Source organism: Pogoniulus pusillus, chromosome 19, assembly GCF_015220805.1.
Source record: "Pogoniulus pusillus isolate bPogPus1 chromosome 19, bPogPus1.pri, whole genome shotgun sequence".
Taxonomy (NCBI): Eukaryota; Metazoa; Chordata; class Aves; order Piciformes; family Lybiidae; genus Pogoniulus; species Pogoniulus pusillus.
Window position 1 is genome coordinate 21,420,254 of NC_087282.1, and position 11,536 is coordinate 21,431,789.

The following is an 11,536-nucleotide window of genomic DNA, read 5'->3' on the forward strand; positions in this document are numbered from 1 at the left end:
CTACATCATAAACTTGTGTCATTCCTAATAACCACTTACAATAGAAACATCAAGTATTATTTAGTTATAGTGCAGTTTCAGTTCTCTTAAATACTTACTCATTTTACAGTTTACTTAGTTAAAATATTATCTGTTGTTATGCTCCATGTCTGAATTTTGGTTCAGCCTCTAAGCAGTTGTTTGAATGATGGTGGCAACTGTGATTTGCCTTTGATACTGTCTATATGTTTTTTTACCTCCTAAAGAAGATAAGAACTAGTTTAACATCCAGTCTAATGTACTTGGTTAAGCAAAACTCTCATCTTGAATTTTACACCTGTTGTTAAAACTGACTTATCTACCAGGTATCTTCCTAAATGATCTTTATTCTAGATCCTTGCTCAGTTTGAAAAATTCATTTTCAACTACATGCAAATCCTTCTACACCAGGCTCTTTATAGACATGCATTCCCTTTTATGTGAACAGTACTTTGCTAATGGTTCAATAATTAAGAGGGTTTACATTTTAAAGACTTCAGTTTTCAATTGAGTGAACATTAATCACAGATCACTTTCGAGTTCTGCTGTGATATGCAAATTGTTGATGTCTCAGCTGCACATGTTTTCAGGTATCACTCTATCTGCACAATGCAAAAATAACATTCTGCAATTATTTCAATTAGATGTAGCCAGCCTTTGGAGCAAGCTATTTATTTCATTTCTGTAAATGAAGAAAGCAGTTGCTGTTTTCCATTCCCTGATGTTTACTGCCCAGAAATAGCGCACACACAACTGCTATGCGTGCACCACATCAACACTTTTCTAACGGAGTTGTGGTAGCATTCACAATAAAGGACAAGCAGTTGAATTCCCCTTGCAAGATTTCATTCGATTAGCTGACTCTTCTGCCTTGGGAAGAGGTGCCACCTTATTTGGGGATATTCATTTCCATGTTAAAGTATTTTATGAAAGGAGGAGTAAATGGGAGTTCTTAATTAGCAGAACCTGTTTTGCAGAAGCGCATAACATTAGAGGATGTTGTTCATCAGACTGCAGCTGTTACCTAAGCAGAGGAGGAATTTCACCTAACCACAAAGAATGAGACACAAATAGCTGCGTTGTCTAAGAGCGGACCGGGTATGTCTCCTCACAGCGATTTTGTTCCAGAATTGCAATTCACGTTAAATGCAGCAAACGTTACCATCCTGCCCACTCAGTTTCCACCTCTACTTTTGTTTCAAGGAGCGGGGGGAGGAAATCGTCAGAAAAGATGGGGGAGGCAGCCCTGAGTTCTCCCCTTTCCTTCCCCCTCTCCGCTTTTTCCCTCCGCGGTGTTAGCGGCGCGTACGCCAGCGCCGCGCGGCCGAGCGAGGGCGGGATGGCCCCGTCCCGGTTGTACCCGCGGCTGCACTTGTAGCTGCTGCGCGCCGCTCATGGCAGCCTCGCGGCGCCCGGCGCAGCATCGGGGCCCCGCAGCTCTCGCCGCCCCGGGGGGCGATTCCCGCCCCGCCGCACTCGCTTGAGCTCTGCGGGGGCGCAGCCCGGCACTTCCCCGAGAAAGGTGAGCGCTGCGCGGCGCGGCGCGCCTCCGGGCGTGCGGGAGCGGCGTGCGCGGTTGGGATTGCTCCCCTGGAGCAGCGTCTCCTTCCCCTCCGAAGCAGCGCTTAGTGCGTGCGTGCATGTGTGTGTGCGGGTGTGCGTGTGGCGAAGGGGAGGGGGCTCTCGCTGCGTGCAAGGGGTGGGCGAGAGCAGTGCGATGGGAGCGGGTGCCCGTGTGCAGAGGGATCCTCTCCCCGCATGTGTGTGGAGGACCGCGGTGCTGGGGCAGGGCTCAGCGAGGCGGCTGCTGCTGCATGCGGCGGAGCCCGCCGGGGTACTGCAGCGCCGGGCTTCTCTTTGCTCCGCGCCTCGGCGCTCGGCGCAGCCGGGGGTGCTCGCTCGCGCGGGCGCCGGGCTGGCCCTGCCGCTCGGTGCGACTGCTGAGCTACCCCGGGCAGACGTCGTGGGGAGCGCGGCGGAACGGGGCCGCGGCCACTCCGGCCGCCGAGGTAGGGAAGGTGCCGGGCTCGCCGCGGAGCGCCACCGGGAGCATCGCCGGAGGCGGCCGGCCGCCCCGCCGGGCGTGTGAGTACGGGCGCGGGGGGGGCGGACGGGGACGGGCATGGCACACCACCGCTTACGGTGCCGCTTCAATTTATTTTCTTTCATTGTTATTGCTATAATCATTACTGGTGGTATTTTTGAGGGTGGCTATGGCAGGGGGGCGGCGGGAGGCAAGCGACAGTTGCTTCCTGCCGGGAACTCGACCCTTGCGCTCTCTTCTCCCTGCCAGCAGATTCCCTCCCACAGCCCCGGGCCAGCGGCTCCCGGCGCAGCGCTGCCTGCTTCTGTGCTTTCCGTGGGACGAGAGGAGAGGCTGGGGCTGGGGGCCTGGATAAGCTGGCGGAGGCGTAGGAGGGACCAGGGAGGGGGGAGCAGGATCTACGCAGCGGGGCTGGGGAAGGGGGTGTGTGAATGTGCTGCGGGGTGGACTTTGCACAGGTGCCGATGGAAGGGGCTGTGGGGGGTGTCTAGTATTCGGTGGCGGTTACCACGGTTGAGCCGTGTTGCAAAGGGCAGGCGAGCGGGCGGGCGGGCTGCTGGGCTGTACCGCCGAGCTCTGCCCCTTCCAGGCCGGCATGTGCGTGCGGGGTATGCGCGCCCTTGTCCCTCCTGTCTTCCCCCGCCGGGAGGCAGAGGGCGACGGGGCGCCCACGACAGAGGGGAGCCGGCACCAGTCGAGCCGGTTGCGGCAAAAAATTGCGGTAGTGCCTGCGCTTCTGGCCGGGCACGCCGACCCGCCGCCAGTTCCGCGCAGCGCCCGCGGTGTGCCCGCTCGGCGCCGGCCGGGACCGCGGGTCTGAAGAAGAAGAGGGGACTCGAACGTGCGCGAAGCAGGGATACACTGGGACGGCGGCTGGGGCGGGGGGGGGAAGAGATGGAGCGGTGAGGACGCGGAGGCATCGGGCTGCCCCTGTGGGATCGCTCGCTGCGGGCAGGGTCAGGACCCTGTGGGCATCAGCAGCGGCTTCTCCCTCTGGTCCCTTTTCGCGGCCTCTTTGACCCCTTCAGCCGTCCCTTCCTCGCTGCTTTCTCTCTCCTTCTTGCCCTCCTGTCCTCCCTTCCATCCTCCCTCATCCATCCTTTGCTGTCCCTCCTTTGCTATCCCTTCCAGGTCCCCCGGCGCATTCTCCCCTCCTTGCGGCTCTCTCCAGCCTGATTCTCCCCCTTCCAGTTGTCTCCTCATTTCCCCACTTCCATCCTGACCCCTTCCTGCCAACTCGATGGCTTCCCACAGCGGGAAATTAAAAGGAAGAGATAGGAGCGGGGAAGGTGGGGGGAAGCAATGTGTTGATGATTGACCGATTTGGTGGTTTTTATTAAAAAGAAGAAAAATAAGAAAAAGAAAAGCTACCTTTTAAGTCAAAGGAGATGCTGTGGCTCCAGTTCTGTGTAAAAAAAATGGCAGCTCAGATGACTGTGACTAGATGTAAAGGGCTCTTAAAAGCCACCTCTGGGTCAGTGCAGCGATAAGAGCAAATTAGATGATGTTGTGCAAAAGAAAAGTTCTCAGGTTTCAGGAGTGTGAGGCTGGTGAATTGTGACTTTGTTTTGCCCTGCAAATCAGGGTATTGTTATTCCCAGGGATGGGGCTGTATGCCTTTGCGTGCTTCTTCTGTAGCTCTGTGCTTCCATTGGTCACCCAGAGCTGAGCTTGGGTCGTGGCTAGTTCATTGTATCTCTGCAATCACTTTACCACTTATTTATTTAAACTAAGTAAAATAAGTGCCAGAAACAATGTGTGTGCATGCCTATGTATCCCTTGAGTGAATCTCGCTAGTATCGTAATGATCATCTGGATGTGTTGATACTATAGATACATACACTGAGCGTTGGCATTGCTTTTTGTGTCTGCATCTTCATCCTTTCTGTATTGAGCTATCCCAACTCAGATGTTTGGGCATGCATAACATCAACATTCGTGTTTAATATCCCTGAAATGCACAGCAACATATGAACAGTGCAGGACTGAGGAGAAGTAAATATGCATAAAATTGGAATCTCCTTTGGTTGTTTTACTTTGTTAGCTATGCATGTTTGGCGTGTACAAGAGATAGAAATACATTTGACAGACCTCAGAGTTACTTGTGTTTGACTACAGAAATATATATTCTGTATTTGAAGCCATTCTAGCTCCGGTGAATTTGTTTGGTTGCTAAAATCTTTCATGTCATTTTAAATTCTGTGCTTGTCGTAACGCTTGGCAGGTACAGTAGCTCAGTGGAATACAATTTTTAACCCAAATGACGTTTTGGAACAATGACAACTGAAAAACGTTTTCTTTTTTTTCTTTCCTTCTTTCTTCTTTAGATTCTTTATCTTTGTTCAGGAGCCTAAGGTTGCTTGCTGATCGCAGGAAGATGTTTCTGTGGCTCTTTCTGGTTCTGTCATCTCCAGTTTCTTCTACAACTGCAGATGCTGATATATCTGTGGAAATTTGCAATGTTTGCTCCTGTGTGTCAGTTGAGAATGTACTCTATGTCAACTGCGAGAAGGTTGCAGTCTACAGACCAAATCAGCTTAAACCACCGTGGTCTAATTTTTACCACCTCAACTTTCAAAACAACCTGCTAATTATTCTGTATCCAAATTCCTTTCCTAATTTTACACACGCAGTGTCCTTGCAGCTGGGTAATAATAAGTTACAGAACATTGAGGGAGGGGCCTTTATGGGTCTTAGTGCACTAAAACAGTTGCACTTGAACAACAATGAATTAAAGATTCTCCGAGCTGACACTTTCCTTGGCATAGAGAACTTGGAGTATCTCCAAGCTGACTACAATTTAATCAAGTTTATCGAACGGGGAGCCTTCAATAAGCTTCACAAGCTGAAAGTCCTGATCCTTAATGACAATCTGATTTCATTCCTTCCTGATAATATTTTTCGATTTGCTTCTCTAACCCATCTGGATATACGAGGTAATCGAATACAAAAACTTCCTTACATTGGAGTCCTGGAGCACATCGGGCGAATCGTTGAATTGCAGCTGGAGGACAACCCCTGGAATTGTACATGTGATTTGTTGCCTTTAAAAGCGTGGCTGGAGAACATGCCCTATAACATCTACATTGGGGAAGCTATCTGTGAAACACCCAGTGACTTGTATGGAAGGCTGCTGAAAGAAACCAACAAACAAGAGCTGTGCTCCATGGGGACAGGCAGCGATTTTGATGTGCGCATTCTTCCTCCCTCGCAGCTGGAGCCTGGTTATAGCACACCAAATGGCCACACCACTCAAACATCCATGCAGAGATTAGTCACAAAGCCACCAAAGACTACAAACCCTTCGAAGATCTCGGGGATAGTAGCAGGCAAAGCACTGTCTAACCGCAATCTGAGTCAAATCGTATCTTACCAGACCAGGGTGCCTCCTTTAACACCGTGTCCGGTTCCCTGCATTTGCAAAACGCACCCTTCAGACTTGGGATTAAGTGTAAACTGCCAAGAAAGAAATATAGAGTCAATGGCTGAACTTGTACCAAAACCCTTGAATGCCAAGAAGCTGCATGTAAACGGCAATTACATTAAGGATGTGGACACTACAGATTTCATTGAGTTTGAGGGGCTGGATTTGCTGCATTTAGGGAGCAATCGGATTTCAGTGATCAGAGGAGAAGTGTTCCACAACCTTACAAATTTACGGAGATTGTATCTCAATGGCAATCAGATAGAGCGTCTGAGCCCAGAGATGTTTGCTGGCCTCCACAACTTGCAGTATCTGTATTTGGAATACAATGTTATCAAAGAAATCCTAGCAGGCACCTTTGACTTAATGCCAAACTTGCAGTTGCTCTACCTGAACAACAACCTTCTACGGAGCTTGCCAGCGTACATTTTTGCTGGTGCACCACTTGCTAGACTGAACCTGAGGAACAATCATTTCATGTATTTACCTGTAAGTGGCGTTCTTGATCAGCTCAAATCTCTTACACAGATTGATTTGGAAGGTAACCCATGGGACTGCACTTGTGATTTAGTTGCTTTGAAACTGTGGCTTGAAAAGCTAAGTGAAGGTATTGTGGTGAAAGAATTGAAATGTGAAACACCTGTACAGTTTGCTAACATTGAACTTAAGTCTCTGAAAAATGAGATCCTCTGTCCTAAGCTTTTAAACAAGCCATCTGCTCTGTTCACTAGCCCTATGCCTGCTGTTACTTTTACAACACCACTGGGACCAGTTCGGAGTCCTCCTGGTGGCCCAGTTCCGTTGTCCATCCTAATCCTAAGCATATTAGTTGTGCTTATTTTAACAGTATTTGTTGCTTTTTGTCTTCTTGTTTTTGTGCTTCGGCGCAACAAAAAACCGACTGTAAAGCATGAAGGGATTGGAAATCAAGAGTGCAGTTCTATGCAACTGCAGCTAAGAAAGCACGATCACAAGTCAAACAAAAAAGATGGACTGGGTGCAGAGGCCTTCATTCCTCAAACCATTGAGCAGATGAGCAAAAGTCACACCTGTGGCTTAAAAGAGTCCGAAACGGGCTTCACTTTTCCTGACCCACCAGGGCAAAAAGTCATTCTGAGAAATGTTAATGACAAGGAGAAGGATTTGTTGCATGTGGATACCAGAAAAAGGCTTAGCACGATCGATGAACTGGACGAATTATTCCCTGGGAGGGATTCTAATTTATTTATTCAAAATTTTCTGGAAAGTAAAAAAGAATACAACAGCATAGGGGTCAGTGGCTTTGAAATACGTTATCCAGAGAAACTGCAAGACAAAAAACCCAAGAAATCTCTAATAGGTGGTAATCATAGTAAAATTGTAGTAGAACAAAGAAAAAGTGAGTATTTTGAACTAAAAGCTAAGCTTCAAGGTTCACCTGACTACCTGCAAGTCCTTGAAGAACAAACAGCTTTGAATAAAATATAGGTCATACAATCTTATTGCCTACAGAGGACATTTATTTAATGATGAAAGTGCCTTTTGTTGACTTTTAACTTCCAAATACTATATTATATTGATAGGCATAGAGGCAGGTGTATCCAAGGGTGTCTGATTAACTGTAGCTGCATATGGTTTGTCAAGTAGAGGAGAATTTCCTTAATAGGTTTTACTACAATAAAGCTCATGCCCTGTGGAATCCTGTAGGGATATTGCAAACTCTATTGCCAAAGGGATGCTTTATACACGTTACAATGAATTTAACCTCAAGAGGCATATATGTTTTGTACCTTAAATGCAAAACCATCGTCTCCTTGTGATTTGTTAGAGCAAACACAAGAAACCTGGTACTGGTATCTGTACCTCAGCTGGGTCCTTCATCCTGCACGTGGATTTAAGTTGGTGGAACTGGAGTAATCCTTTGATTTCTGGTGTTGTAATGGCACTCTTTAAAGATTATCTGGAAAGTAACAAGCATGCAAAGAGAGAACACTCGATAGTATGTGTAAATTGGTTACATTTATGGCCTGCATCTTGAAACCACTGGAATTATAATGTTAAATTGTGCAAATATTTGTTTAAAATATACCATGCATTACATACCTATGAAATAAATTTGACCACTTGAAGCATACATGTCTATACATAAAATTAAAAGAGAAAGAAAAGAAGAAAACAGTTCAAACTGACTTCTGCAGTATTTGTGGCATTCGAAGAAAACCTTTGATATTTATGCAGAATCTGTTGTAAGACTCATCTCCAATTGCAACTAGAGTTCCTCCTCAGTTACATGAAACACTTGCAACCCCAACAGGTTGTCCAAAATTGTCAATGTGCTTACTGTGTGAGCGTTGCAGAAATTATTTTTGTAATATAATTCGTATTTATGAAATACTTTGTATACTAAATAGGACAAATATGTACTCCTTAATATGTATTTAATATGCCTGACTTGTTTTTCTGATCACGGTGCATTAATCATTCAGTATAAATAAAACCAGAACAATATACCAAACAGAAACTGAGGGTGTAATGTATAGAATTATCCAGAATTAAGTGATCAGATAGAATAATATTAATAATAATAAAATTGTTCTGTACTATTCTTGTGAAATTAGCAGATGATCTTATTTCAGATTTGTTACCAATGGTGCATTTTGAAATAGATTCATTAGATTTTTTAGTGTTGTGTCTCAGGCAAATTATTTGCCATCAGTTGTCTTGCTTTTCAGGGTTCTACGGTTTAAATAGTTTTCACTGCAGGTATTTACCACAATTCATAGGAAGGGTAATATTTCAACTGTGAATGCAAAAGTTTTCTGTTGTTACCTGTCTGGCTGTTATCAGTCACAAAAAAAAAAAAAACAAACCAACCTGATCAGACCAGAATATGGCAAATCATGTCTGTTTAAAACCACAATGTAAAATGAACATAGTCATCTCAGGTCAGAATATTGTGTAGCTCGTACCTAGAGAGTGAAAACTTGCCTTTGTGAAAGCTGAATCTGAATAGCTAGGGGAAAAAAATGTCAGAAGAATGGAAAATCCCTACTGTATCTTACTGATAGTTGGTACCTTGAGATGAAATGGAAGTGCATTGGTAAAAGATGATACAGCAGATCTATGGTATAATAACAAACGTTCTTTGGCTTGAAAATCATTTGTTTCAGTTCTTTCAGTGAACTTTGGATTCACTCTATCTCCTTTGCTTCCAGAACACTTTCCCCTCCCCCTCTGGCATCTGTAATCAATATATAAATCAATTAAAATGAGTAGAATATGAACATGAATGTTTTTCATGAATTTGAACCTATGAAGTATTGCAGAAAGATTCATTTATAATACTGTGGAGAAGGCTGTCAACTATTTCCAGTATGAAACTCTAATTTCAGGGCTTTATAGCACTGCTGTGAAATTTGTGTTATGGATTAATAACTGGGCAGTTGCCTGCAGTGTGTTTTTAACAAAGCTTAAAAAAAAAAAACAACTCAAACCCCACTTCTTTGATTTAAGAGAAAGGAAAACAAAACAACATTTTTCTACCTTCAGACATTTGTTTATGCTCTTGTAATTTAGGGAGTTGTTTCGTTATTTTTCTCCATATTGCAGAGTATAGAGATGGCTTCAGCTAATAAAATTACAACAGAAAAATTAGCAGCTGAGCTTCTTTCAGAAAGCTGCTGCTATCCATTGTGCAGTAATTGAGTTCATTCACAATGTCATAGGGATTTTCAGGGCATGGATATGTACATTCACCTTTCTAACAGAAAAGTTCTTGGTTGACCAATAGACATAATACGTGACTAAGGTGTGAATAAGAACTTCTGAGCTTATTGTGTGAAGAGTGTGTGGATAAAAAGGTGTTACAGATGTGCTTGACATGACAGTTCCACGATGGCTTCATCAGTAGGCTACATTTTAGCCTGGAGAAGAGGAGGCTCAGGGGTGATCTTATTACTGTCTACAACTACCTGAAGGGGCATTGTAGCCAGGTGGAGGGTGGCCTCTTCTCCCAGGTAACCAGCAATAGAACAAGGGGACACAGTCTCAAGTTGTGCCAGGGTAGGTATAGGCTGGATATTAGGAAGAAGTTCTTCCCAGAGAGAGTGATTGGCATTGGAATGAGCTGCCCAGGGAGGTGGTGGAGGCACCGTCCCTGGGGGGTCTTCAAGAAAAGCCTGGCTGAGGCACTTAGTGCCATGGTCTGGTTGATTGGATAAGACTGGGTTATAGGTTGGACTGGATGATCTTGGAGGTCTCTTCCAACCTGGTTGATTCTATGATTCTATGTTATGGGTCATCGCGCCTGCTCTGTGCAGTGCTGCATGGTTTTGAGGATGTGATCAGGTTCACTTGGATCTGCCAGAGCATAAGGCTCCTGATGCACTTGAGTGCATTGTCAGAGACTGGCATGTCCCATACCCTGTTCTTGAGAGGTGTGTGTTAAAAATACTTTAAAAGAGCAAGTAAGGTAATACTTCTAAGTGATGTTAAAACAGATGTGCTTATGACTTGCGTTGCCCAAAGTTTACAGAACACATGTCAAATGAGTATACCTTCCTCAGCTAAAAAGTTGAGGGATTTTTCATGCTTTATGTTGAGGTTTTTGGTAATGATGTTTGGCTTCAGATTTATTTGTTTTTCTTGCCTGGTGAGATCTAATATTGATTGATTAAAAGAGAAAGAACTGAGTCATTATGCTGTACCATTATGCTGGGTCAGACTTTCCTGCTTGTTGAGGTCCAGTGCAGCTAAGTGTTTAAGCTGGACCTAAATCATGTGTGGCAGTACTATTCAGGAACTAACAATTAAACACCTGCATAGGAGTGGGACTGGAGTTTTGTCATGGACTTCAAAAGAAAAGCCAGCTCAGAAACATTGTATATAATACGTAGAGGCCAGTGACTCTTGGGATTATGCAGTTGAGTGTAGGTTAACCAGCATCACTAAAGGTTGAGAAATCAGGATCTTTCTGTGGAAATTACTTCTAAGTGTTTTACATACATGGTGCAATGCATAGGCATAATAATGTGAGTGAAGAATTCAGAAGTTGGCAAAACTATCTTTCTGTGAAATTGTTACTTTTGAGTGGCCACCTTTCTGTCCATTTATTTCCTCCCATGTTTTGAAAGAGTGTATGTGTCTGTACAGCAGTTTTAGTGTAATGTCCATTCAAATCTGTAGTTGGTCTATCTGGGAAGGTGACTTAAGATGTGACTGAACAGGTCTGTCTGTTTCTTACGTTGGTTTGAGTGGCCATGCTTGTAAAATGGCTGTTAAGACCCATAAACTACATCAGTGAAGGTGTTAACATAATCTGTTGTCTTCATTGTATTATAAAGTTCCTCAGTTTTAAATAAAATCAATAAAGTGTAATTGTTTCCTTGAAAAAGAAGACATTTGTTCAGTTTTATCAGAAAGCAACTACCATGGTGCAAGAACAGAAGACCATTAGACTGTTTTACATTTTGTGTTCAAAATTGACAGTACAGCATAAAATCCATCAGCTTAGTTAAAAATACTTTAAAAAAGATCTTTTATTTTAATTAAGAAAGCCATAATGAAGACATAAACTATAAAAGATACATCCTTGTGCACAATGTTAACAAATGTCTTGGAACCAACAAAAGACATCCAGAACTTGATGGTGGTGTGATATCTATAATAACCTTTGCATGACTTGTACATGAATACTGTATGAAATTGAGCACAGAGGTTTGGGGTTTTTTTAATGATTATTAATTTTTTTTGTTGCATCCAAAGAGTTAGGAAGGAAATACAACAAGAATGTATTTATTCTAATCATTCTATTTTGAAATAAAGTAAAGAAAACAAAACTTGCTGCTTTTACCCTGCTTTGATCATTGCTATCCTAGGTTAGTTTATAAATGAGGCAATTACTTAGAGCACCCAGTCCAGTGTAAAGCACAGGGAACTACTATTTATTCATTTTATTTCCCTTCAGTAACATCAAAATATTAGCTCAGCATTGACTTAAAATTTGTATGAAGTATTAATAAAATTGTTTGGTGCTATTGCATTTCTAAAACTAGACTTCAAGTGCCTGTAAT

General features: G+C 44.0%; 1 protein-coding gene across 2 annotated transcripts; it reads left to right on the forward strand.

Moving 5' to 3' along the window:
• The first annotated feature begins 1,367 nt into the window (after positions 1-1,367).
• On the forward strand, positions 1,368-10,860 carry SLITRK4 (SLIT and NTRK like family member 4). Of its 2 annotated transcripts, none has more exons than XM_064159604.1 (2): positions 1,368-1,540; positions 4,390-10,860. In XM_064159604.1, exon 2 carries the CDS (start codon positions 4,440-4,442, stop codon positions 6,951-6,953), a length of 2,514 nt encoding a protein of 837 aa, XP_064015674.1. In that variant the 5' UTR covers positions 1,368-1,540; positions 4,390-4,439; the 3' UTR covers positions 6,954-10,860. The 2 variants fall into 2 exon arrangements, with proteins under 2 accessions (XP_064015674.1, XP_064015673.1); XM_064159603.1 differs by lacking the exon at positions 1,368-1,540 and adding an exon at positions 1,732-2,103.
• The last annotated feature ends 676 nt before the right edge of the window (positions 10,861-11,536 follow it).